Raw genomic sequence first — 26,876 nt, forward strand, 5'->3', positions numbered from 1 at the left:
CCGAACCGGTTCTATGGTTGCCTCTTCTAAGGTGAGAACCGAGCCACTTTAAAACCGATCACCCTAACTTAAAGGTAACAGTGTACAGAAAACAAAGATAAAAGAGAAAAGAATTACAAAAGATGAAAGTCTTGGCGGCCGATCACCCCTATCGGAAAAAAAAAATAATAATAATACAAAAGATGAAAGTCTCAATTTGTTCTTATCTGTTTTTTCTTATTATATTCCAGCCAATTACAGATTCTTCTTAAATTACGAGATGCGAATCGGTTTGTGCAACCGAAATCGATTCTCATTAAAGAAGGAAAACACCAAAAACTTGGCCACACGAAAATAACCGCAATAAATACAAAATAACTCCGCGTTTTAAGGAGCCCCCTATTCAATCATCATCGCGTAGCCGTACATTAATAAATTGTTTTTGTAGAATTTACCCTTGTACGAAGGTAAATCAAATAAATTCTCAAAAAAAAGGAATCCCACAACAAAAAGGAAAAGCCAAAAAAAAAGAAAAAAAAGGGAAAGGCCAATATCTATTTATAAAGTAATTTCGAAAATTATTTTTTTTCGGGAGGAGTTATCACGGATTCCGAGAATTAGTCTATTTATATATATATTCGGGGCAACGTCAAAAATTGGAAAAGCCAAAAAAGGTGTAGAGAGAGAGAGAGAGAGAGAGAGGGGGGGGGGGCGGTCGGAGATCTTTTTCTCTTTCTGGCGTTTCTTGTCGTCTTCCTCCTCTTCTTCCTCCCTCCCTCCCTTCGTTGGTTGCCTTCCTGCGTTCCCCCCTCGTCCCTGGTCCATGCAAAGACCCGCGTGCATCATCAAGAACGCCTCACGCGCGGGCCACGCACCACCACCATCGATCCTCTATAAATAACACACACGTCCTCCCCCCGCATACAACGGCCAACACCCAACTCGCAAAATCTCCTCCCGAGAACCCAACCCCAAAGAAACGGACACGGCCCCCTTCCCCCCTGCGCACCGATTCCCATGCGACCGGCGCTGCCCGACCCACCATTGATCCCCCGGTGAATTCCCGGCGTGCGCCCAGAGTCGAAGGCGGCGGTTTTGCGGTCCCATCTGCTTCCTTATGAGCTGTTTTGACAAGCTTCGGTGTTCCTCCAACCTCAGCCGCTTCGTCGCGGGCCTCCTCCTCCTCATCCTGTACCATTCCTTCCAGTTGGTCTCCAATTTCCCGATTCCTATACACCCTTAATCGGAGAAGCCCCCCCCCCCCCCGTTTGCATTCCTCCTCCTGTGTTCTCTTCCCATCGCCTCCCCCGTCGTCCCCAGCGGCGTTGAATTTCGAGACGAGGATTTTTCTTCCCCTTCTTGTTTCGTCGTTGTTGCCGGCGCTTCCGATTCGGACAGGGGCTTTCTTCCCTTATGGATCCCGAGGAATCGTTATCATCGATCCCTTTGCTCGACGGTGGGTCCTGTGATTCGTGTTCTCCATTGAAAGCTCTTTTTTTTTTTCTTCTTTTTTAATCTCTTTTGTCGATTCATTACCCTTTATCTATTTTCCCACGAGAGAAAAAAAAAAGGGGATGCTTTTTGCTTGATTCCAACAATTGATCCTCTTTGATTGATTGCCTAGTCACATTAAGCATATTCTTGAATGACCCTGTTGACTCTTTGAAATGACTATAGGCAATTCCTCTTTCTGGTTTAGCAATTAGTTGCAAATCAGAATTCATATTCCTCTCCTTTTCTCTCTGGCCTGTGTGATTTTTCTCCAGTTCACTATAGAACTCGTGGCCCCTTAAAATGATAAACAGCGTACTATATAATTTTTGAATGTGGGATCATAGGATTGCTTCACAAACATATATTTATGCAAATGGGTCGGAGGAACAACCAAATTTTGAAACCAGTCTAGCGCCGTGGAAACTGTGGCCATTACATAAAACGTAGCAATTTGAAATCTGCATGGTCACTTGTATTGTCACCTTAAATTTCGTCGATGCACACTTGTTGATAATCTTCTTCTAGTAACAGATTTGTTCCTTTGGTCTTATTTCTGATAGCAATCCTTAAAGAAATATAGCATAGTCCCGGGAGATCTTTCATTCGTTTTGAGGCACCACAAAATCCTAATAGAAGCATAATAGTATGAAGGCACTGAATTCAACAGGCGTGGACTTTGAGTTTCTTACTCATTCATTAGATAATATATTGATCATTAGTTATTCTTCTGGTGAGCAGGCACCATATTTTCTCATTTCAAGAGAGAACAAACTTCGCGCCCTTCAGTCATCGTGATTGGTGGTGGAATATCTGGGTTAGCAGCAGCCCGTGTTCTTCATGATGCATCTGTTAAGGTACGGATATTTGAGAAGTTATCTGCTTACTTCTAGCGAGTAAAATGATTCTGTTCCACTTGAGGTAATGGTCCTCTGACATTTGTTTCCAGGTGATCTTGCTGGAATCTCGGGATAGAATTGGTGGTCGCATTCATACTGACTACTCATTTGGGTTCCCTGTGGATATGGGGGCCTCATGGTAAAAAAGCACTGCCCTATCTTTTTGACTTGCATGTCTCTTGTATGATTGTCATGTACCTCTGTTCGTTTCTAAGTTTGTTGCTCCAAATATATGGACATACTGGGTTTTTATATGGTCCCTCCCCTGTGCTCTATCCTGGAGGCCTGTTTACACATGAAGAAATGATTGTATATATGAAGACGGTCTGCTTTGCACTGTGTGCAGGCTACATGGTGTTTGCAATGAGAATCCATTGGCGCCTCTGATACGACGTTTAGGGCTCACTTTGTACCGTACCAGTGGGGACAACTCTGTCCTCTATGACCATGATTTGAAAAGGTTATTATCTCCTAGCTTTCGGTGTACACTTCCTGTGTTGCTTTCTCCGTATATTGAGTAGCTTCAAGGAATTTCTTCAGTGGCTCATTCTAATCATAAGTCAGATAGGATGAAGGCACTTTCAGTTATTGATCATTTCGAGTTCTACGAGGTCTTCTATTGTCAGCCTGTACTTACTTATCTCATAATTGTTTCTCATTGTTTCAGCTGTATACTTTTCGATACAAATGGCCAGCAAGTTCCCCAGAACATGGTCAGTGAAGTAGGTGAAACATTAGAGATAATTCTCAAAGAGGTGAAGTTTTAAACTTCTCTTACTATTTATGATGCACTGCAGTGTTACTGTACTTGATTTGGTTTTTTTGCGCTTCTATAGACAGATAAAGTAAGGAACGAACATGCTGATGATATGTCTGTTCGTCAAGCTATTTCAATTGTGTTAGACAGACATCCAGAGCTGAGGTAGGAGAAACGGAATCAGTTATGCAAATCACTGATCTTTTCTGCTGGATACCTGATATACTTACTGTTCTTTTCTTCATTATCTTGTTGGTTTTGCAGACAAGAAGGGCTTGCAAATGAAGTATTACAATGGTTTATTTGTCGAATGGAAGCTTGGTTTGCAGCAGATGTGGATAAAATATCATTAAAAAGTTGGGATCAGGCAAGTTGTGTATCAGATGATCTTCTACTATATCATTACTTGGGTTGTTGCATGGCTACTTCTTAATATTTCTTCTTCCGTATGATATTAGTGACTGAAGATATCACGACTATAAAGAGTTCAAAACTTTTATTGCTCTATTTACTCGGAAGTGATAAATAATCTTGGTCTTCTCTGAATGCCTTGTGTGGGTGCTGGAACTAACATTTAGTCTCAAAGCATGTGAAAATCTTGCTTCATTTGCAGAATAAATACCTTCTTATTGGATGAAGAATGCCAAAATGAATGTTCACTTTTGTCAGAAGAGGATAACCTAACAATGAGGCAAGAGGGCTACTAATCTGTAGCACTTTCTATTGACTCGCTAGTTCTTTGGGCCACATAAAGTGATCCCAGGCATACTTCTAGTAAATACTGTCTTTGGTTTCTGGTTGTGGAGATAACACAATATTCATTGCCCCTCTCTGGAGCTCTTGTGCAAAATTGTGTGGCTGGTCGAATGGAAATTTGGTTCTATTTTGCCCATATATAATTAAACCGTTGGATGTTGCTCTTGATCTGCAGGAACAGGTACTTTCTGGCGGCCATGGACTTATGGTGCAAGGCTATGATCCTGTAGTAAAGGCTCTTGCCAAGGACATTGATATACGCTTGAACCAGAGGTAATATTGCCAGTCGGAGCGTTGTCTTTGGGAAAGTTTCTTTGAGTATACCTACAAAAAGATCCAGATACAATGCAAAGAACCTATTATTTGTGAATCTTAATCTCATCGTTTTCCACTTTGCTACATTTTGATGATTAGGGTTTCAAAGATATATTATGGACGCAATAAGGTCAAGGTCGTGGTTGAGAGCGGAAAGAAATTTGTTGCGGATGCAGCTATAGTTACAGTTCCTCTGGGTGTTCTCAAAGCAAATTTAATTGAGTTCGAGCCTAGGTTGCCAGAGTGGAAGATTTCAGCTATCGCAGATCTTGGAGTGGGCAATGAAAATAAGATAGCCTTACAATTTGATCACGTTTTTTGGCCAAACATGGAGTTATTTGGCGTTGTTGCCTCCTCTTCTCACGCTTGTGGTTATTTTCTCAATCTTCACAAGGCAACTGGTCATCCTGTTCTCGTCTTTATGGCTGCGGGGGATTCTGCTTACTATCTTGAACGTCTTTCTGATGAGTCTGCTGCCAGTTTTGTCATGTCGCTGCTCAAGAAAATGTTCCCTCATGCAACTAAGCCGGTAAGTTGGTTCCCATTCAATTGTTTGCTTATCAATCATCTTGTAGTGTCCAAACTAATTTCATCTGAAGCCTTGAAGTTAGATGAATTGTCTGGGCAACCGTCGATAGAATGACCTTTTGAATTTCGACAATGACAATTTTTTCTGGTTTACTTGACTGAATTTCCCTGTCATCATATGAAATGACTTCTTTTTTACCTCATAACATCCTAACAGACACTGGGGTTAAAGCACCTAATGCAGGTGTCGACAAATCTAGAGTGGGGTTATAAGCTACGCAAAGGACAGGGGGAACAATTAATCCCACCTTTGGAGGGTTTCACTTGCCAATATGTGCTTATGTGTTTTTTGTTCCGATCTTTGCAATACTTGGTTGTTTGGACTTCCTTGTTTTGTTTGAGGGAAGATGATGGTGATGATGACTTCTCTTTTTATCCGGAGAGTGGCATTCCCATTTTAGCCTATGGAGTAACACTCACAGTCGTATTGCCATTTGTGTTCAACATAAATGTGGTATCTTGCAGTTGGAAACTTGCTTGAGAATGACAGTTTCTTAATTTAAGTGATGAGAAAATTGTAGCAATTGTCATTTTTATTCACTTTCTGTCATCATTTTTTAATCGCATGATCACCATCGTAATACTTATGATTTCTCTTTACGAGTTGGATCTAGACACTTTCATATTTCGAAGATTACTTTTTTTTTTTCGGTCGTGAAAGATTACTTGTTTACCATTACCAGATCTGTGTCTGAATTGAGATAGAACTCTAGTCCTTTATGCTAACGCCAACCAGATACCTCGTGCTATAATCATATTCTCTGTTTGACGCAGGTAAAGTATCTCGTGTCCCATTGGGGAAAAGACCCAGACTCTCTCGGCTGCTACTCTTACGATCTGGTGGGAATGCCAATGGACTTATATGAAAGGCTGAGAGCACCGATAGGCAATCTTTTCTTTGGAGGGGAAGCCGTGAGCATGGACCACCAGGGATCGGTGCACGGGGCTTACTCAGCTGGAGTGATGGCGGCCGAAAATTGTCAGAGGTTGCTCCTGAACCGAGTTGGGATAATGCGGAATGTGAAGGTGGTTTCTTTTCAGGTGGAGAGCCTTCAAGCTGCATCTCCTCTGCAGATCTCAAGAATGTGAAGCATTGCTATGCCACCCCATCAAATCTATTTACATTAAATAAATTAATCATCTTGGACAAGGATAATTTGAAAATTCAAGCAATGATTTGTGTTAAATAGTTTGATTTACTATCTCTGTCTACTATGGTTGTGATTTATTGGAATGCATCGCCCGCAACAGAAAAATTATTGCAAAAGATAATATGCAGATCCGGGTAGACGTGATTTTAAATGCAGAATTGCACGAGTGGATTCCAGTCTTTTATTGGGCTATTAGAGCTAGGATAGTGGAGTAGCAGAGTGAAAAGCCGAATCACTAAATCGCTTTGCAAAAGCTTCTATCTCTTACTTTCTTACTTTCTTTACATTTCTGTTGATAGAAGATATATGCTTTGCATTGCATATTTCATCTACAATTTTGCACTGAAACACGAAAAAGTTATGAAAATTCTTATAATAATAAATTTACCCCGTATCTGGTTGTTATGTTCGGTCCATTTCAAATGGTATCAGAGCCTGAGTGCTCAAAATGTTTTGTAGTGTTTTACTTTACAGCAAAAGATCCATAATGGCTGATGTTACTGGAGCATCCTTTAGTATATGCTTATTGAAAATGTAGACAGTTCCTTGATTATAGATAAGTGATTGTTTGAATTTTTGTCTCGCGAAAGTGTTTGTTCGATCAAAGTGAATATAAATCGTGGAACGTGATTGAGAGTAGTCCATTTGAGCTGCCAAGGGAGAACCGCACCTTCACCTCGGCCTCCCACAACAGGAACTCCACTTTTTTACTCCAACACAACTAGGAATTACACTAGAAGAGCAAATGAGAAGACTTACATTAAGCGCTAAAGCCATTTATATTGTGCATCGTTCCCTATTTCGTACTGAATTCGATAGAGTTTCATCTTGTGTCGCAAAGAAGGAGATTTGGGTTCGACTTGAGCTCCCATATGAAGGAACAATACGTGTGCGAGAAACAAAGATAAACATTCTTCTTGCGCAATACAAGTCATTCAAGATAAGCAAGGAGAAAACATTAACCAAATGTCCGCTCGACATTGTGAATAGGCTCTCATCCTTGGGCACATCGTACACATATGGTGAACACAAGTGAACAAGCTCTTGCAAGGCTTGCCAAAGGAGCGGAGAGACATTAAAATCGCCATTGCAGAAACCATGAGGATCAAACCAATGGCTCTAAATGAACTTATTGGAGCACATGGCTTGTGAAGCGGAGCTCATAAGGATGCCATAGATGCCACTGGATGGCTTTAAAACTTGAACGAAACCAAGCGGCTCCGCTTCTCTTCGAATGCCATTCGGCGGGATTTCGTCGAAAGCAACTCCATAGGCATTGTTGAAATGCTCCATTTTCTCCCCCGTGTCTCACCATGGATGCCATAAAATATACCGGCGAAAATCGTGGACGGGTCTTGCATTGACGAGGATATGCGAAGTAGGACCATTTCTTTTCTACGATTCGGCATCGCATATGCTTTCTGACCGTAAACAGAATGGCTAGAAAGTCCAGCAAAGAATGATCAAAGTGAAAGTTCTCAATCCTTGCCCGCAATACAAGTTCAACAAGAGTGTAAAATCGGCAGATGACGCATAAAATTACTGAACTAAAATTGCCCCAAACCTAATCGAGAATGAAATGTTATCTCGATGCCGTCCTCTGTCCATGAGGTTCGAGCAATGGAATTCTCAATCCTCGAGGAGCGATGTTAGAGTTAATTAGGGATTTTCTAGGATAATTTCCTAAGTTAGAGGTTTATTGATAATTATGTTTTTTTTATCAAACATTGATAATTACGTTAATTATCCATATTTCTCAATATTGCACGAGTATTACACATATATTGCACGAATATCGCTCTTTGATTGTGCATATCTTGATTGAAATATTATCTTAGAATAATTATCTAAAACTTAGGAATAAAACATGGAATATGTAATTAAAAATAACATAGAAGATAGAACAACTCTTAGAAAGGTATGAATATGTAATTAAAAATGATAGCAAAGGTTGAATTTAATATTTCTCTCGATTTATAACTCATTTTGTCATTCATATGTTGGATTGAAGTAGCGATAGGGAAGTCGTTGAAAAGGGAAGAGCTCTTTAAAAGAAGATATACACGTGAATAGAGAGCTGTATTTTGTTGTTAAACTTGTATTTATTACTTGATTTAAAATAAAAACGGTTGCTTTGATGGTCAAATTCTTCTATCTTTTCTTGGAAAAAATTGAACTTTATATTCCTTCGTATGCATTAGGGCAAAAAGTATCACATTGTGACCAATTAGGGCGCGAATGGTAACCATTCTGCTCCAGAAATCAAATTCTTGCCAGAAATTGATTTCTAGAGGAGAAATCTGTTTGATAAAACATGACTAATTCTGCTCCAAAAATTGATTTCTGGAATAGAAATCTCTTTTGATTTGTTGATTTTTTTTTCACCTAAAAAAATTTAAATTTTACTCAAAGTGGGCGGTCACAGGTATTCTAAGCCATTATGTGAAGTTTTAAAATTTTTTATTTTTTGATTTTTTTTGGCACCTCAAAAAATTTAAATTTCACTCAAAGTGGGTGACCAAAGGTATTCTAAGCCATTTTGTGAAATTTTGAAATTTTTTATTTTTTTGGGCACCTCAAAAAAATTAAATTTCATTCAAAATGGGTGGCCACATGTATTCTTAAGCCATTCTATGAAGTTTTGAAATTTTTGATTTTTTTTGGGCACCTCAAAAAATTTAAATTTCACTCAAAGTGGGTGGCCACAAGTATTCTAAGTCATTCTGTGAAGTTTTGAAATTTTTTATTTTTTGATTTTTTTGGATACCTAAAAAAATTTAAATTTCACTCAAGGGTAGCTACATGTGTTCTAAGCCATTCCGTGAAGTTTTGAAATTTTTTATTTTTTTTTTTATTTTTTGAAAATAATTCACCAAATTTCATATTTTCCCGAAATCTGACTTTTTTATTTTCTGGAAATTTTTATGAATTTTTATGGAATTTTTTAATTTTTATTCATTTTCTGAAAAAAAAAATTAGTGAGATCTCAAAATATATTGTAAAGGCCACGAAAAAGAAAGAAAAGAGGGAGAATGCATTCCGGAAGAGAGAAGCTACAAAAAGTAGCTTCTCTTTTTCTTGCCCAAAACTCATTCTGAAATCAAGAATGCATTCTGGAATCAAGTATTTTTAACAAACACATTTTTATTCCAGAATGCAAAAATTACTTCAGAATACATTCCGGAAATTTTTTAACAAACGCATTTCTGTTCCGAAATACATTCTGGAGCAGACTTTCTGCTCCAGAATGGATTCCATGTGCGCCCTAACTGATTAGATAATAGGTAAGTTAAAAGATGAGTTAATAAATTAAAAGGAGTTTTTAATTAACAACTCGTCATTAATCCACAAAAAACTCTTATTATTATTATGACAAACACCAATTGCAAATCCCCTTCATCAATAGTCAATACTTCGCTTTTAAGTTCTAAAAAAATAAAGCGGAATCTGTCTTCAATACAACTCAATAAAAAAGCTTCCTTGTCCATTCAATTTTAATGAAAAAGGAAAAAAAAAATAACAACGAAAAAAAAGGCTGCTTCATGTTGCTCAATTGAGGGTGACGTGGCCACGGCCTTTGGCGGTCGTCTCCGATGACCACACCCAGGTGGACGGCGGCCGTCTATCTTGGCCGGCCCCCTTTCTTATCCTTGTGACTCGTTCTCTGTGCGAGATCTTTCATCTCGCACACTCCAACCTCAAAGACTCTTCTCTTTGCTTTGGAGGGGATAGGGAGCGGTTGCCGTCGTCAATCGAATCGTAATCTCTCTTTATGTGATCGTCGCAGATCAGCTATTGTGACACCGAGGGATGAGCGACAAGGGGCGTGGACATAGCAATGGAGTCCATCAACAATGTACTCTAAATTTGGGAAATTCTGATGGATCAAAAGGTGGCACCACGCCAGTCGATTCGAGTAAGGACCATGAAATTCATATTACATGAGAATACGTTTGCACGAATTAAAAAATAGGTCAATTTAATTCTTATTCATACTGAATATACTCGAAGCGATATTGATCGACCCCTTTCTATTTTTACCGATTGACCCATTTTACTACCTCTACTATTGTTGACAAATGACATCGATCAATTGAAAATAAAAAGAGTTAATACTATGAAAAACCTCAAACTAGTATACACGTGCTAAATTTATTCCAGACTAATTTTTTGACCGCAAAAAACCCTGAACTAGTACACCTGTGACAAATTTACTTTTCGTTATTTTTCATTACTATCAAATTGCTGAGTTGAATGACACATGACAGTTGACGGGTGTACCGGTTTTGGGTTTTATCCTTCCGTTTGTCACAAGTTTGTCAATTTGTGATTTTTCATGGTATTAATCCAATTTAATTGAGGATAATTTTGTTACAAATGTACCGGTTTGAGGTTTCTGGTGATCAAAAAAATTAGTTTTGGGTAAATTCATCGCATGTTTATCAATTTATGATTTTTTATGGTTAAAAAAATTAATTTATGATAAATTTGTTGTATCAATTTAAGGTTTTTTTGGGGTATTAACCAAATAAAAAACCATAATTTTTACAAATTTCAGGCCTCTGATGTGCGGGCAGCCCAATCCTAGTATCCTTTCTCTCTCTTCGTCGTCGCCGTTGTCGTGTCTCTCTCTCTCTCTCTCTCTCTTCTTGCGTTGCGACTTGCGAGCTGTAGATGTCCATCTCGCGCTGGGAACAAAGAAACGAAGGAGGGTTTGTGTGTGCTGATCCATCTCTCCGGCGGTTCCGGCGAGAGCTTTGATTTCGATTGTCATGGCCGGAGGAGAAGCTTTCTCTTCGAACCCGCCTGCCAAGCCGGCCGTTCTTGGAAACAGCGGCAGCAAGACCATCAACGCGAAGCTCGTGAGTCTGGCGAAACAGAGCCTCTTCTTGTTTCTGGGTTTCCCCTCGATTTCGCGTTAAGCGATGAATGACTCGTTGGGGGGCTTCTCCTTTCCTTCTCCTCTTCTGCTGCTTATTGTTGTTGTTGTTGTTCAGGTGTTGCTGGGAGACATGGGTGCCGGCAAATCCAGCCTGGTCTTGCGCTTCGTCAAGGACCAGTTCTTTGATTTTCAGGTCTTCTTTAGCACTTCCCCATTTCTCGCCCTTCTTCTTGTTTTGAGTTATGGGTTATTCTCTGCAACTTCTGTTGCTGCTTCTTGTGAGCCTTGGGGGGGGGGAAGGTTTGAGAGATCGGATTACATGTACTAACAATTAGGTGGGCAACAGTCTGTTATCACTTTACGATTCATCCAGCCCGACTACATGTACTAAAAATTAGGTGGGCAACAGTCTGTTGTCACTTTACGATTCATCCAGCCCGACTATTTTGTCTGATGCCTGTAATTTGTCATGTTTTTCGCATTTGTTGTTGCAAATTCAGAGTGACTGAGGAGATGTGTATGTAGCGAAAATGGCTCGTCGTGCATAATGAGATTAGCCCTCGCACTTTAAAATCTTTTGTCCACATTGGGTGCTGATATTCTTGCATCATTTCCAATAGACTTAATTGGTGGTGATTGCCTCCTTTTTTTCATAAGTTATGGGTTTCTGAAGAAGGTAAACGAGGATGCAATATGGTTAGGTTTCTGTAGGACTTAGCAGTTTTATAGTTCATGCTTGGAGAGAGACTCATGAAGTAATCCTTGGAGATGTGACTCCTTCTTATCTCAGTTTTCTGCATATATAGTAAGAAGTGTCCACACAATAAAGTTCCCTTGCCAATCTAAATCAGAACTTCATTGTAGAAAGGGATGAAAGTTGGCATGGTTAATAGAGGGAAATGCGAGAAACTACCGTATGTTCATTACGGACGTTTCAACTTCACTGTGCATGTCTACGTTCGGATGGTATTGGAAACTGGAAAGAGAGGGAGGGAGGGAGGGATGCACCCAAGCATATAAAAAAGAAAAATAGTCTCGGATCACTTTATCATCTCTGGATAGATTTACCCGATTAAGTGCTGTAAAGATTGCATTTTTAAGTGTGATTGGGAAAACTCTTAACATGTGAGGAGCCTAGGAGGGAGGGAGGGAGATCTTCATTCTTAAAAATGCACCCAAAAATTAAAATATAAAAAACAGTCTCAGATCACTTTATCATCTCTAGATAGATCCACCAAATTAGTGCTGTAAAGATTGCAATTGGGAAAACTCTTAAACATGTGAAGGATGATAGCTCATTAGATTAAATAAGTGGAGAATTCTTAACATAGCAATTTCCTTCTTTAATGCTTATAGGGTGGAAAGAGAGATATCTATTGAAAGTGTGCATGCATCGAAATGAGCAAGCTAGTCATCCTTTTCCTAGATAATAATTTCACAAGCCTCCAATTCCATTTAATGCTAAAGTCATGAAAAGATTTTGCATGTTTTAAAGCGGTTTCGAGGGTATTCACTTTACTAGTTCCCATTATGCCTCTCTGGGGTGCTATATCCCATTCCCGTTCTGCTTGTGATAGAACCACTGATGTTTGTTTTGGAGAGGGAGGGGGTGGTACCATGGCAGGGCACCTCTTGGGTCTCATTACATCCATCCATTCATTCAACCCGTCTTGGCTGAGAAATATTTTAGGGCTTAATTCTAAGAAGTCAACAGTGTTGCAGAGCTGCTGGAATGTTTGCTCTTCCTGTTCTCAGTGATTTTATTTCTGTCGTACTTACTGATGATGGTAGGAATCAACTATAGGAGCAGCATTCTTCTCGCGAACAGTAGGCGTCAATGATGCATCTGTGAAGTTTGAGATATGGGATACTGCAGGTCAGGAAAGGTACCACAGCTTGGCTCCCATGTACTACAGAGGCGCTGCCGCAGCTATTATTGTCTATGACATAACTAGCACTGTATGAAATCTTCCCTTTCTCTTTTTCTTCGTCTTTTGTAAGTTTTGTGCTTGTGAATGAACAATCAAATAGGAAGGTTAATTACCCGTTCTGTTAGGAATAACTTAGAAGTTTTGAACCTTGGGATAGAAGCATGGTAAAAGGAAGTGTGGAATTAATGTTAAATGAATGACTTAGAACAGAACAAGTACAAAAGTAATTATGGAAAGTTCAAATAATACACCGATCTAACATGCTATAACTTTGGTCCCATTTAATTTTATTCTGCTAATGTTCATGTGGATTGTAGGAGTCATTTGAACGGGCTAAGAAGTGGGTGGAGGAACTTCACAAGCAAGGTGCCTTGCTTATCATCAAACTTGTTTACCTTGTAAAGAGAGAATTTACAGTGCTTGTATGTTTTTCCCGAACACCTTATTGTGCTATCCAAATGTCTTTCCAATCTTTTAGTAATTGATTCTTCTATTAAATGCATATGTAAAATATCATCATTTGGCAGAAAGCACCTACTGAAAGTTTTCTAGATATTCTTGAATCTATTGGAAATAACGCAAGAATATCAGCACCCAATGTGGACAAAAGATTTGAAAGTGCAATTTAGTCCTTGAGTCTTGGAGAGTTTATGATGTTGATGGTTGAAGCCTTACAAGAATGACTCGACGGGGGGTTTATTGTTCTTTTTATGATGTTTGTGAACCAACCCTTTAAGCAGCCTTCTACATTGCGTCTGGAAAAAAGCTACTTTGTCTTTAAATTTTCTATAGTCAGTTCCCTTTCCCCTTTTAGAAGAGCAGGCAGCTACTTCTAGCTGATACATATGTGCTTATATTAATTCATCTTTTGCACCGCGGCACAGAACCTCCTATTCATCATTCAACTCCTATTCGTATAATGTGATTCGGGTCATGATACCCTCGGCATTCTGCAATTAAATACAATTTTCGATAGGAGATGATTTTATGATTGTTTTAGACTTTAATGTGTTGCTTACTGTGAATTTTGAGTTTTTACAGGAAATCCCAATTTGATAATAACACTCGCTGGAAATAAGACTGATCTGGAGGATAAAAGAAAAGTGACAGCTGAGGTAAACATTGATATTTCTTTAAATTGTTTTGATGAGTTTGATGGGGCGTTCATTTTGGTTCATTGTTCTGGAATTCTTGTGGTCCTCTGTCTCATTTAGCTTCTTAAAGAAAGAACTGGGTAGTCTCCCCATCAAGAAAATGGGAGTGCATTTTCTTGGCTGTTCCATTGTTTGTTTTTATTATTTCGATGATGAGTTGTCACCAGCCACTTCAATAAGTCTTGTAGATTTTAACTAATTTGATAGATTCGAAGGGATTCAGGGTGCAATGGAAGGTGAATAAGAACCACCAAGCTCGTTAAATATTACTTAGGTGCTTAGCCTGTCTTTTTAGCATTTTATACCCGAAAGTTAAGGCTCTTATAAATCTTTTCCTATTTGTTTTTTGCAGTTTCATAATCTTACTGATTCGAAATGGTTATGTAATAAAAAAAAAAAAAGGCAATTTTAATCATTCTCTCTCAAATGGGGTTGATCATGTATGCAAGGAGCAAGAAGTCTTGGTTACAGTAGAGTTAGGTTTTGCTACCATCAAGGATGAAAGTCTTTTGACAGCTTTATGTACTCAAAAGAAATTTCCAGCTTATATGTTTTCAATTCAGTTTGGAAATTGGTGCTCTAGCCAGGATTGGTCTTATTGCGTAACTACTTTTAGTTGGTCTACATCTCAGTTTCTGCATTGCAGCTCTATAAACCTCCACGTGTTCATAATGTCCTATGATGTTGCAGGAGGCACGCAGGTATGCAGAAGAAAGGCGACTCGTGTTCATTGAAACTTCTGCTAAGACTGCCACTAATGTCAGCAAACTGTTTTATGAAATAGGTAAGCCTCTATTCTTCTATGGAAGCATTAACTGTGTTCTAGTTTTTCTTCCCCATCCTTCTCATGATATAAGGAGAGTTTTTTATTGATCTAGGGGGAAAAATATGGTTAAACCCCACAAATAATCATCATCGTGTCAATATCTGGAGTAGTCAATCCAAAAACCTGTGTCCATTCTATTAGAAGCCATATTTTCGAGGAGATAGCTGCATTTTTCCTTTCTGCCATACCCCTTCTATTTGTTGGCATTAGCTTCTTATTTTTCTAGCTGCATAAGGATGAGTTATCAGCAACACTGACATCTCTGGAATGACTATACCCGTAATCTTTGCTCCCAGCTAATTCAAAATCAAATCTAGCCGAAATTGAGAAACTGCATTTATATGAGTAGAGAAGGTTGCCTTGTGATTTTCTTGCCTCCATCATAGCTCTTTTTTTGGGGCTTTCTCATGGTATAATATTGTAGTTTTCTCTCAGTCAATAGTTGCAATTGTATATTCTGGACAGTCTTTTAACTGCTATTGCTTTTGTGCTGGAAACAGCTAAGAGGTTGCCTAGAGTTCAGGCTATGCAGAATTCAGCGCCAGCGGGGATGGTTCTAGCGGATACAAGCCCTGAAGAAACCCGATCTGCATCCTGTTGTTCATGAGTTCTTATCAACTCTCTGTTCATTCCTTTACTTTTTCTACTCACGTTCTATAGTTGTCTTCAACTCAAGTACCTTGATCTTTTAGTTCTTGATGCATATGAATAAAGACGAATTCGACTAAAACACCACTTCGTGAAACTGGAAAACCGATTAGAATTAGGGAGTTAGTTCATACGAACCCAGTCAATTCCTCCTTAATCAGTGAAGACTGGAATCACTCTCTCTCACTCTCTCTCTCTCTCTCTCTCTCTCTCTATGTATCATATGTAATGAACAGCAACCTTTGGAGCCACGTCGTGTTGCACTTAATGTCACGATGAAAAGAAATCGAAGATATTTTTATCAGCTGTGACCCGCTGAAGCAATCATGCACACTTGTAATTTCGGTGAACACTATTGAGAAAATCCACTTTGACATGCTAATATTCATTGCTTTTATATTATATATTGCTTCGTCACCATCTTTGTCATGAAAATGGTTGAACTATGCAGAAGGGGGTCCGCATTGCCAGAAAAGAGAAACCTGCAATGTATTGGAAACTCCGACATTGCATACTCTTCATAACGAGAAAATTGCTAAATAATGGGAACTCGACATTGCGCAGTCTGTCGTGGTCATCTGATGTATCTCAAAACTTTGATAGATATAATAGCGTGCAGTATTATGAATTACAGATGAAGTTTCAAGACTCCAAGGATAAGAGATGGTCCAAATTCACAGAAGAGAACATCTTTCTCGTATATAACTCTCAAAGGGAAATCACAAGTAAGGAAATGCTCTCCTTACCTTTCCACACCAATCCGAGACCGACACACTGTGCTGGGCCATTCGCTTATCCAAAAAATTACAGGTGAAGAAGGTTCAAAATTCAACTGATGATAGATGGTTCGAACAAAAACATTAAACCGTCGTAAGTTACATTTCGATCACTAATTCTCAAAAAATAACATATTTCTGGAATTTAACTCTCAAAGGGGAATGGCAAGCAAATTTAATGCTCTCCTTACCTTTCCATATACACCAACCATCCGAGACCAACACCAATGTGCTTGCTTCCAATAAATACATCGACAACTAAGATCAGCTATTGTTTATCAGCATATTTCAGTCTAAGACATTTCCCGGAACCTAGCAAGGGCCTTCTTTTGAATAAGAGTCTTGTAGCTATCCCCAGCTTGCACCTCTAGGCTAGGATCAAGCTTCTTTTGCTGACTCCCAAGACCTGCTCTCCTATCCATCGATTGTGCTTGGACAGGCTCTATCATGCCACTACCATCCTTCCCCAGTCCCTGCGCATCATGTCATATACAAGAGGACACAAACACACACTAACCTCATCAGCAGCAAGTACTCACAAGCATGGCAACATCCCATTTCAGATTGCCTACTGGTCCCAAAAATCAAGCACTTTATGTACAGGCTAATTAGTCCTTTGTGAAATAAGGGGCTTCAGAAAACACGGTGCCGATTCTTTAAAGCATATTGGTTAAATCAATAGTGTGCGCATAAACTAGCCTGAAATCCCCAAGTTTCGGCTTTTTCCAAATTCGAGCACCCTAAAGGCTATACTTTCTTCGACCCAAAAACAAAGGCTACATTCTATAGTTTACTATGGCCAGTAGTTGATTTTGTTGGTCATAAAATTCTCTTTAAGTCATATGCAGGGTCGCTTCTGCCTAAAAGAAATTCACCACCAAGGTCATTAGGATTCATGAGTAAAAAGGTCTTAACTTATTGATATAAAACTAGGGTAAAATGTCAGCCTAGAAGAAAAAATGCCCACTTTGATGTCTACTTGGGGTGGGGGGCAATGCCAATAGTATTTACCAGTGGCACCATAAAAGCAAATAAACATAAAAGTGGGAAACAGTACCAAGCCTTCATGCCAGCCCATGCTGCGGAGCATCCGGTTCCCTACATTGTTCTCATCAATTGCTTTTTCTGCTGTAATCACCTCATAGCTCTGAGGAGTGACACTTGCATCTCCAGCCCCACGTGAGGCCCCTACTCCAGGGGGAAATGGCATTGAATCCAAAGAACTCTTTTTGAAGGCCAGATCTCGATCTCCAATAGATGAAGAAATGATGGGGCAGAATTTCTCACAAGTCAATACATTATCGACATTACATGCAAGCAACGGACTAACCAAGCCTAGGTTTCATTCTTTGGACGGGGTAAAAAGGATAGTGCACATATGAACATTAAAATTCTCATTATTGCACTTAAGAAACAAGACCTGAATAAGAAGAAAAGAGGAAAAGGAAGTGGAAGAGGAGAAGGGTGGGAAGAACGGCAGGAAGGGAACACCAATGACAAAGTTATGCGAGCTTACTCAAATCCAAGGTGTCATGGTCCAACATATCATCTCCAACAGAAGATCCATATAAGCTCCTCCTCTCAGCAGCTCGATCCCTATAGCTCAACTGAGGTTGTTCCCTGTTAATAGAAGCAGAACTCAAAGGCATTTCAGAGAATCTCCTCTTGCCACTCCCAGCAGCCGAAGGTGGTGTATAGGAACCCAAAGCAGATGCATCTGTTTTGAATGGAGTGACGCCGGTTGATGCATCGGTATTTGTCAAAGAAGATGAACCTGCAGCAGAAGCAAAAGTTGAAGACATTGAAACTCCACCGAATGACCCTGAATAAACATCTGATTTCAATAAACCTCTTCCGGAGCCCCTAATAACACCCATCAAAGCCCCGCCTGAGCTATTGCTAACAGGCCACGGTTTTCCCTGAGACTCCGAAGTAACATTCTGGACTGCAGGTATAGCAGTGCTAACTCCTGCATTTGATGTGGTACCATTCCTTATGGTATTCAAGTCGGGTTTAACCTTCCCCTTGATGGATTGTCCAACACCAAATGATTTGTCATCAGCAGAAGCAGATAGTGGGTTGTCATCCAGGGCCACACGGGTAGCTTGTCCTTCATGACTCCTCTGTTTCCACATTGTCAACACATTGCTCATCTTCTTTTTGCTGGCCATGATACTACTTTTGGAAGCAAGTTTGATCTCCTTCAGCTTCTCCTTCTCTTTCTTTTCTGCAGCTATTGCAGCCGCTGCAGCAGCCTGCACTGCATCTGGTAGCGAAGCTGCCTTGTCAGCTGAGCTTATCGTTGCAGCTGGCGCAGAGATCACAACCTTCCTATTACTGGAACTATCTGATCCTTTAGTCGGCTCAGATTGCTTATTAGATGAGGAGCTGGCATTTTGATCGGTGCAAGGAATATATTGCTGAGTTTGGTGATCAAACGAATACCAGATGCCATTATTACCATCATAATAAAGACCTGCAGATCCACCCAACCAAAATGTAATCAAGAACTAGTCCATTCCACCGAAAAAAAAAATATATCCTTCCTTCTCTCTTTCTTCCACCGGAAAGGCAGAGTGGTTGAGTATGAAAAATACTGTGATGATCCTTATCAAAAGCCTAAGGTTCTTATGGAATCAGGTAACCCACAGTAAGAAGTGATGCATAATATCCACCTATGTAACTCCTCCAACAACACCAAAAAAATCAATACTATCAATGGCTAGCTATTAGATGTATTCATCTAAAAGGTACCATGACTTTTACTAAAAAATCTATCATCTTCTTGGATTACTCTGGATATTTTGCCTGCAGTAGGATCCTAACAAGGATTCTTATATTGCAGTCAAGACACAAGGTTAGGTACAAACAACACAAATAACCTGTGTCCATAAGAAAGATAGCTAAGCAGTAAGCACTGAACAATGAGGAAGGGAGAAATCTATACTGCATGCTGTCTCTGACGCATGTATATGCAATCCATGCCAAGCTTAAGTAAAACAAATAAGTTCAAACTAACCCGCTCCCCAACCTCCTTAGAAAAAAGAACTATGAAAAGGAAAAGCATATGAACTAGAAAACATTATCTCCTCCACTGAATCCTCCACATAGAAAAGAAAAAGGTTCTCTGCAATGAAAGAACTGAAGTCATGATACCACTGAGATCACAAAATTGTCAAGAAGCTCATCAGGAAGTCCACACGAGCAACTATTTGTTTAACAACTATGCATTTCCCTATGAAAGAAGCAACATCCACTTCCTGTTAGATAGCAGGCCCAAGAGCGAGAAGAGACATGGATTTATCAGAGAATCAGGGAAAAAGGGAAAAAACAAAACCTGAAGATCCATCATAGTAGAACCCGGAGGCAGCATCATAATAGTAACCAGATGCTTCATCCCACACAAAGCCAGATTGTGGAGCTGAACCATCTTTTTTAGCAGATAACTCTCCACTCCCATGTTCCTGTCCACCAGTAGATTGTTTGTCTTCCGGGTTATATTCCTTTGGGGCCCATCCAACAGCATCATACTAGAATGACAGTGAAGCAATCAGATTAATGTCCCACTGCTATCTAAACTTCGCATGTGAATGACAAATCTCAAACTAAGGGCACTCCTCATCCATTTCCATGCATGGATACAGGAAACAAGTCAACTGGTTGATTGACCAATAACATCCTAAAAAGAGCATAATCCAAAAAATTATTAAACAAAAAAACAAGGGAAAAGACAAGACAAAAAGAAATAGATTACTTGCTGAGCAAATGTTGCTGCCTCAATTGCTGCTGCAGCTAGGCTGCTCGACTGAGACGACGCTGATGGCCCTGATCCTGGACCAAGAACACTTTTTGCATATGCTACTCGAAGTATCTGCCCATTCTTCTCAAGTGTTGTCCCATTTGTAGCTTCAAGAGCTTTAGTTGCATCCTCAACCTACAAAAGGCAAAACCACATGGCTTCAGATATATCCAATGACACAACCATCACGTCACCACTCATAATTAAGAAAACAAAGGAAGGTTAAAGCTAAGTATATTATTAGTTGAACAAATCCATTAATGCAGCACCATCTATTAAATTCTCACAAAGCAAGGTACAGCTAGATATATAATAAGGTAAAAGTGAATCATGAATTTTCATACAAGTAAACAATGGTAGCCGACAAGGCAAAATTACTTCACCACAGCATAGAAGTGCAAATGTAAAATAGGTCAATCTAATCAAATTGAGCCCTTCCCTCATAAATAACTTTGAAATACTTTGGAGTAATCAGATTGATAAATTCAGAGCGCAAGTTTGAGTTTGAAAATGAGTGGTTGATAGTGTGAGGTTAGCCTATCGCTTAAATAAGACATGCAACAACATGTCATGCCCCCCCCCCCCCCCCTCCCTCCCTCTCGAAAACCACAGTCCATTACATGCTCTGATTAACTAAGCCTTAAGCGGTAGGATGAAATAGGACCACACAATTCGAGCAAGAGGATGGCACACTCAGCCCGGTTTGTGGAAAGCGAACAAACTTGGACCGTAACAGTAGGTAAACATGCCCTGAATGCAGGAACCTTTGTTTTTTAATGAAGAGTCCGAATCATTGTTGCTTCTTTCCGCACAAATAAGCTTTGACTCTCTTTGAGGGTGGAAAAAATCACTACTCCTAGTGTCGGATGCCATTCATATGTACATAGTCTCTTTTCTTACTCTCATTCTAAGACCTGTATCAAGTGAATTCCACTTTTCTTTTAACTTTTGACAATTTGCAAATTTTCGAGAGCTCACATTTGACTTTTATTTAACCAAAAATACTTGAAATCTCTAATTTTATTCACAACTTTCCACACTTAGATTAGATTTTAATTTCAAATTTTTAGGGGAAAGTCATAACTAGAAACCAGAGGTAGCAGATAAGTGCATACAAACAGACTATCAGACACAAAACTGAGTTGTAAGCTCCATTTCCAATTTTTCAAGAATTGCATGGAGAGAATGACTTGGAGAAGGTAAGATGAAGCAAATCATTGTTGACTAGAAAAGCTACGAATAGAGAATGATCTTTTTTGTACAAACATGATCCACTTGAGTCACCGCCACTTCTGGTATCTAGTGAGAACTCGATCAAACATCTTCCTAGCTATCACTGATTAGTTGGCTCCTTTTTCATGCATAGGCCAGATCAGGCACATAAATGGGAAATACTATAAAACTCAACTAGTGTGTTCCCCCTAGAGCTTTACAGTAATACAAGTTTCCAAAGACATTCATGCACTAAATTTTGACAGTATATGCAGTTGGATATTGGAGTCGCTAAAAAAAAGTCCACCATTAACAACTCAGCAGCCCTATACCCTGACTTTAATTCCTTACAGACTTGAGATCAGGTTTTTCATGACTAAAGAAGATGCAAACACAACATATGGAAGCAAGACAAAATGTTGACAGGAAATACAATGGAGAAATGCATCAGAATAAACATACCGAATAAAAGTGTACAAACGCAAATCCCCTTGAAACATGAGTAAATTTGTCTCTGACAAGACGAAGATCCTGCAAAAAATAATATTAGCTTTTTCTAGACAAGTAAAAACAGTGCACATAGAAGTCATCTTATGTAAAGGCCCACAAAAAAGATAACAAGGAATATTACTTTGATTGGAGCATGTTTGGAAAATTCATATCGAATCATTTCTTCATCAGCATTTTCATCCAACCCGCGCACCACCAAAACATGTGTTGGCCCTGATCACTCAACTGATTTAGCATACCCCAAAACATTTCGAGGCATATTGCATATCAATCAGGTAACATGAACATACCTGCCTCCGGTCCCTTCTTCCCTAATGTTGATTGGCTCGATATCATATCTGCTGGTGGAGCATCATCTGTTCGTGGCTCATTACACTGATATCCCAGAAAAGAAACGAGCAGATTTAGCAAAAGCGACGATACACACCTTTCTTTCCATCTATATTTTCAAATACAGACTATCACAAAACCGGAAAGGAAAGGCATTGACCTGGAGGCACACTCACTTGTGCAAAAATAAATATGACACTTAAAACTGAATATAATCAGAAAACAATATACAGTTGGAGTCACTGGTACATATGTGAATTGAGGAGAAAAATCAATGATCACCTACTGTACCACAATACTTCAATATAGAGTAGGCATCATCTACTGAATGTACTCTGATCAAACCTTTTATCAATAAATTCTTTTCCATTATCCAACAAACATAAACTAGAGCAGGCACCATCCCACTTCCACATTGAAACAGTAAACTACACTAGGATGGCATTCATCCATTGAAACTGACAGAGAGGAAACTTAAATTAAATTAACCCCTCACAATTTAAGGATCACTATAGAGCATCACAGGAAGACATGAACCTGGAAGCAAGATGTTCGCCTTGCAAAATTAACGCAACCACAAATCGTGCACATCCAATCAGAAGGCACCATGATACTCCTATAGCTACCATGGCCTGATTTGACAGAACTCTCTTGACCAAAGCCTCCTGAAACTCCAGTTGGCTTACTACTGCAGCAAGACATTTGAAACTGACTGTGACTGAATTGGCCAATACAGAGGAATATAATTGCAAAATAATACAAGTTGCAAGTCTAATTATCTGTCAGATAATGTCAGAGTCAACAGCAGAGATGATACTGAATAACATTTTGTGCTTTAGAATGTGCTCTATTCCTTTGAAGTGCCTCATCTAAAACTATCAGAACTGAAACTTATTCGATAGAACTAGTATTGTGTCTACAAAGGAAACACACTAATCTAATGAATCTCCATATATAACGGTATACCTGTACTCAAAAAAAAGTTTCCTGCCATCAACAACAAGGCCATCATCCCCAACTTTCTCCATCATTGCTTCTGCTGCTCCCTGTACCCAAAAATGATTGGCATCAGCATCCACTTTTCATAACTTAAATGCTAAGAGTGGGGAAGGGATCCAAATTCCAAAGAAGGAACAGAATAAAGGCTTAGGACTAGATTAAGGATTAGGCATAACAATAATGCAAAAGATATCTCTAGTCGCCTGCATCTATTTGCTTCAAATCATAAATCCAGGGATCATACATGAGAAGGATACATACCACAGAAGGGAAATCGATAAAAGCAAACCCACGTGACAGGCCAGAATTTCGTTCTTTAATCACACGTACATGGCGAAGAGGTCCCCACTCAGCCTGATTATAAAGTTGGAATTAGCAAATTAAATGATGTAAGAACTGAGGAGAAATCAGCAAGGTTAAGAGGAGCAATACAAGGATCTGATATAGATCCTCCTCAGTTGTCTTCTGCGAGAGACCTTTCACCACAACAGTAGCAGATGGGGCCTAGGAAAGGAAGAGTCATCATGTAAGTCCAATCCACAACTGTAAAATGAACAAGTGAAAAGGAAGGGAAATATACAATTCACATACCACACCGTAATGTTCACGTTGGCGCTTGTCCTCACGGTCCCTCCGTCTCTCAGCCCTATCGTATCGATCATCATCATAACTGTCCTCGCGATGACTGCGACCACGGCTTCTACTTCTGGGAGACCTAGACTTTATATGATCATCACGTCCATGGGACCTGGATCGAGACGGCGATCGGGATCGCGAACGAGACCGAGATGGTTCATATCTTCCATATGGACTGTGATCCCTTTCCCGATTCGAACTTCTTTTGTCGTGTTCACGGTCACGGTACTCACGCCTCCTAAAGTTCACATCTCTCCTACTGCTTTTGTCATAATCAGAGTCATAACTATGTCGACCATGGCCGTAATCCTTTTCACGGCTATCCTCTCTATGCTGTGAAGTACGTGGCCTATGGCCATAGTCATCATATGGATAGTCATCACGATCCCGTCCTCCAAGCCTAGCAGGCCGATCAAGATCGCGATCACGAAGATTGTCAATTCCATGATAGCCATCTCGCAATTTGTCGTAATCTTGAAATGATGAATCGCGATCACGAAATGTATCCATCTCATTGTATGCATCAATATATGGCTTCTCATGTCGCCTAGACTCTCTTTCAAGTGGATATTCATCTTCATAATTCCTCCTCCTTGATTGGGGCCAAAACCCACCAGCAGAAGGTGGAGGTGGATAAGCGTCCCTATCCAAAGGGTACGCATATCTGTCATCTAAAAACCTTCTCTCATCATACGAACCAACCCTGGAAGAAAAGGAAGTGATGGGATGAAGGCAGCAAAATGTAATTTGACTAAGAAACGAAACATCTGCAAAACTCGAAGAACTATTGCAAGAGAAAAGGTGGAGCATGTGTGCAAAGTAGTTGAACTACAGAGGTGAAAAAATATCCAGGTACCACTAATTTTAGAAATCAATAAGCTTTACCAATGAACCAAGAAAGTCAGTCAGTACTCACCTAAAATTAGGCTCATGTGCGGAACTATAACCCTCCAAAGCCTGTGGATTGAAGAGAATAAGCTAGTCAGCAACAAATAATCAACATGAAATGAGGTTAGGCAAACTCCACTTCATTTCCACGCGGGTCCACTCCATTATCATTTTTCTTTAAGGCCCAAAAATGCGGACAATCACATGAGCCCTAGAATTTTCTTGTGTAATCATCCCATATAGGTGTTTATTAAGGAGGAAACCACAATTACGCTGTTATTTTCCCATCCTTGCTGATGACCGTAGCGATTAGGATCCATTTCTCTCGCATGCAATACCCAGATGCCCGATCCCTGCAAGGTTCTCGGTGATCTTTCAGAAGTTTCGGGTGCAGAATATTGGGAAAGCTTCCCCTGTAATAGATGCACAAACATTCACGGTTATGCCCCGACGGACCAAGAATGAATAAATCCAATGGCCATGGCCTCCCTTTTCACAACTGGAATCCTCAAAAAAATCAAATCCTTTCCACCTATCGAGAAACACCCATCTTCAAGTGCACCTAACAGGCAATACAAAGTCTTGATAGAGAAGGCCAATCAGGTAATATCAAGTGAACATGATCTGAGTGTCGGAGAGGAGGCAGTATATTCACGGTGTAGAACAAACTAAAGAGGAGTGCAATTTGAAAACAAGCACATGGGAGATGGTGGGGCGATGCAGGGGGACAAGTACTAAAAGCACGCCACAGTTGGTCCATTCAATTAGGGTTGGAAACAGAACGGGATGAGGATGGGGATCGCGATTACGTCGAGAATCTGCTCCACCACCGCCGCCGTGTGCCTCGGGCAGGAACGGGGCACCGGCGGTTCTGATAGCCCCGGGCGGGGCACCGCTCCCGGCGATCAGACAAGCACGCACGCACGCACGCAGAGGGGGGGCGGGGAACGAGGCTCACCCGGGTTCCGACGGCCAATCGGCTAGCGAGGCGCGGCGGATGGGTTGCGCGGGGCGCAAGCGGAGGCCGGAGATCGAGAGAGGTTCCGGCGACGGCGGTTGCGGCGGCGGCGACGGGTCGAGAGTGCGACTGCGCGCCGTGCGAGCGAGAGGAGGAGAGAGAGAGAGCGGAGAGAGACTTTTAGAGAGGGAGGAGCTGATGTTTTAGACGAGGAAAATGTTAGAGAGGTCTTCACTTTCTCACTATATTTTAGAACAAGCCTATTTCATATTTTAGATACACCTGGATTCTAATAATATATTTTTTGGAAAATTTCAAATAGGGACTCGAAGTAGAGTCATCTTCTCAAATAAAGGTCTGAAGTGAATCTTATCTCAAATAAGGACCTAACCTCACCGGCCAAAGGGTATTTTCATCTTTTACCTTTTTTAATTTTTTTTCTTTTTTTTCCTTGTTCTATTTTTTTTTCTTTTCCTTTTCTTTATTTTTTTCCTCTCTTCCCTTTGCCGGGGCCAGCGACCTCCGCCGGCCTCAGGCGGAGGACGCCCTTGTCGGCAACGGGCGAGGGCCGCCCTCACCTAGGCTCGCGAGGGTCGCCCTCGCCGACGTCGAGCGAGGGCTGCCCTCGCCTCGGCTGGCGAGGATGAGGTGACCCTCGCCCGACACCGGCAAGAGCCGCCCTCGCCGGATCGGGCGAGGGTTGCCCCCGCCTAGGTTGGGCGGGCAAAGGCAATCCTCGCCAGATCCGGCGACGGCAACCCTTGCCTCGCCCTCGCTCGACGCCGGCGAGGGTTGCCCTCGCTCGACGCCGGCGAGGGTTGCCCTCGCTCGACGCCGGCGAGGGTTGCCCTCGTCAGATCTAGCAAGGGTCCCCCTCGCCCGCCTGGCCCAGGTGAGGCCGACCCTCGCCCAACGCCGGCGAGGGCGGCCTCACCTGAGGCCAGCGAAGGTCGCCGGCCAGGCGCAGTGAAGGCTGGGAGGGAAGAAGAAAAAAGAAAATGGAACATAAAAGGAAAAGAAAAGGAAAGTAAAAAAAACAAAAAAAAAATACTTATAATGTTTTTTACTAAAATACCCGTTCTCCGGCCACACAATAGTTACCGGCTGGCCAAAAGTCCTTTTTTGAGACGATTTGGCCACTTCAGGCTCTTATTTGAGACGATTTGGCCACTTCATGCATTTATTTGAGACAATGTTCACTTCGGGCCCTTATTTAAGAAAATGACTCTACTTCGAGCTCCTTTTTGGAATTTTCCCTATATTTTTGGGTCACGCGACTTCCACCCTTATATATAAATAAATGAGAAATTTCCAAATAAGGATATTAAGTGTTCTCATTTTTTTCAAAAAAAGCCCCGAAGCATGATGACCATAATAGTTTCAAATAAAGG

General features: G+C 40.6%; 3 protein-coding genes across 6 annotated transcripts; 2 read left to right on the forward strand and 1 right to left on the reverse strand.

The window, feature by feature from the left end:
* The first annotated feature begins 983 nt into the window (after positions 1-983).
* Positions 984-5,987, forward strand: LOC115674037 (probable polyamine oxidase 4). Its single transcript, XM_030596352.2, has 10 exons — positions 984-1,435; positions 2,212-2,327; positions 2,420-2,508; positions 2,716-2,829; positions 3,037-3,124; positions 3,206-3,291; positions 3,391-3,493; positions 4,058-4,155; positions 4,297-4,726; positions 5,560-5,987. The coding sequence occupies exons 1-10, from the start codon at positions 1,393-1,395 to the stop codon at positions 5,872-5,874; spliced, it is 1,482 nt and encodes a 493-aa protein (XP_030452212.1). The 5' UTR covers positions 984-1,392; the 3' UTR covers positions 5,875-5,987.
* Positions 5,988-10,536: 4,549 nt separating this feature from the next.
* LOC115674039 (ras-related protein RHN1-like) lies at positions 10,537-15,459 on the forward strand. Of its 2 annotated transcripts, none has more exons than XM_056320021.1 (7): positions 10,537-10,798; positions 10,934-11,011; positions 12,610-12,777; positions 13,067-13,115; positions 13,791-13,864; positions 14,594-14,687; positions 14,782-15,163. In XM_056320021.1, the coding sequence occupies exons 1-7, from the start codon at positions 10,709-10,711 to the stop codon at positions 14,868-14,870; spliced, it is 642 nt and encodes a 213-aa protein (XP_056175996.1). In that variant the 5' UTR covers positions 10,537-10,708; the 3' UTR covers positions 14,871-15,163. The 2 variants fall into 2 exon arrangements, with proteins under 2 accessions (XP_056175996.1, XP_030452213.1); XM_030596353.2 differs by lacking the exon at positions 14,782-15,163 and adding an exon at positions 15,230-15,459 and having other exon boundaries at positions 10,544-10,798.
* Positions 15,460-16,197: 738 nt separating this feature from the next.
* On the reverse strand, positions 16,198-25,707 carry LOC115674036 (SUPPRESSOR OF ABI3-5). 3 transcript variants are annotated; one of them, XM_030596350.2, is made up of 17 exons: positions 25,486-25,705; positions 24,800-25,089; positions 24,556-24,596; positions 23,595-24,342; positions 23,436-23,507; positions 23,265-23,357; positions 22,971-23,050; positions 22,542-22,692; positions 21,965-22,049; positions 21,796-21,887; positions 21,627-21,695; positions 19,908-20,087; positions 19,491-19,683; positions 18,003-18,629; positions 17,670-17,927; positions 17,211-17,401; positions 16,198-16,626 (listed from the first exon to the last, which is right to left on the reverse strand). In XM_030596350.2, the coding sequence occupies exons 2-17, from the start codon at positions 24,959-24,961 to the stop codon at positions 16,447-16,449; spliced, it is 3,222 nt and encodes a 1,073-aa protein (XP_030452210.1). In that variant the 5' UTR covers positions 24,962-25,089; positions 25,486-25,705; the 3' UTR covers positions 16,198-16,446. The 3 variants fall into 3 exon arrangements, with proteins under 3 accessions (XP_030452210.1, XP_030452211.1, XP_056175995.1); XM_030596351.2 differs by having other exon boundaries at positions 17,670-18,629; positions 24,800-24,940; XM_056320020.1 differs by lacking the exon at positions 17,211-17,401 and having other exon boundaries at positions 16,373-16,626; positions 17,670-18,629; positions 24,800-24,940; positions 25,486-25,707.
* Positions 25,708-26,876: the final 1,169 nt, after the last annotated feature.

Source organism: Syzygium oleosum, unplaced genomic scaffold, assembly GCF_021117445.2.
Source record: "Syzygium oleosum isolate NSW1041296 unplaced genomic scaffold, Sole_v2.1 Sole_v2.19, whole genome shotgun sequence".
Lineage (NCBI taxonomy): Eukaryota > Viridiplantae > Streptophyta > Magnoliopsida > Myrtales > Myrtaceae > Syzygium > Syzygium oleosum.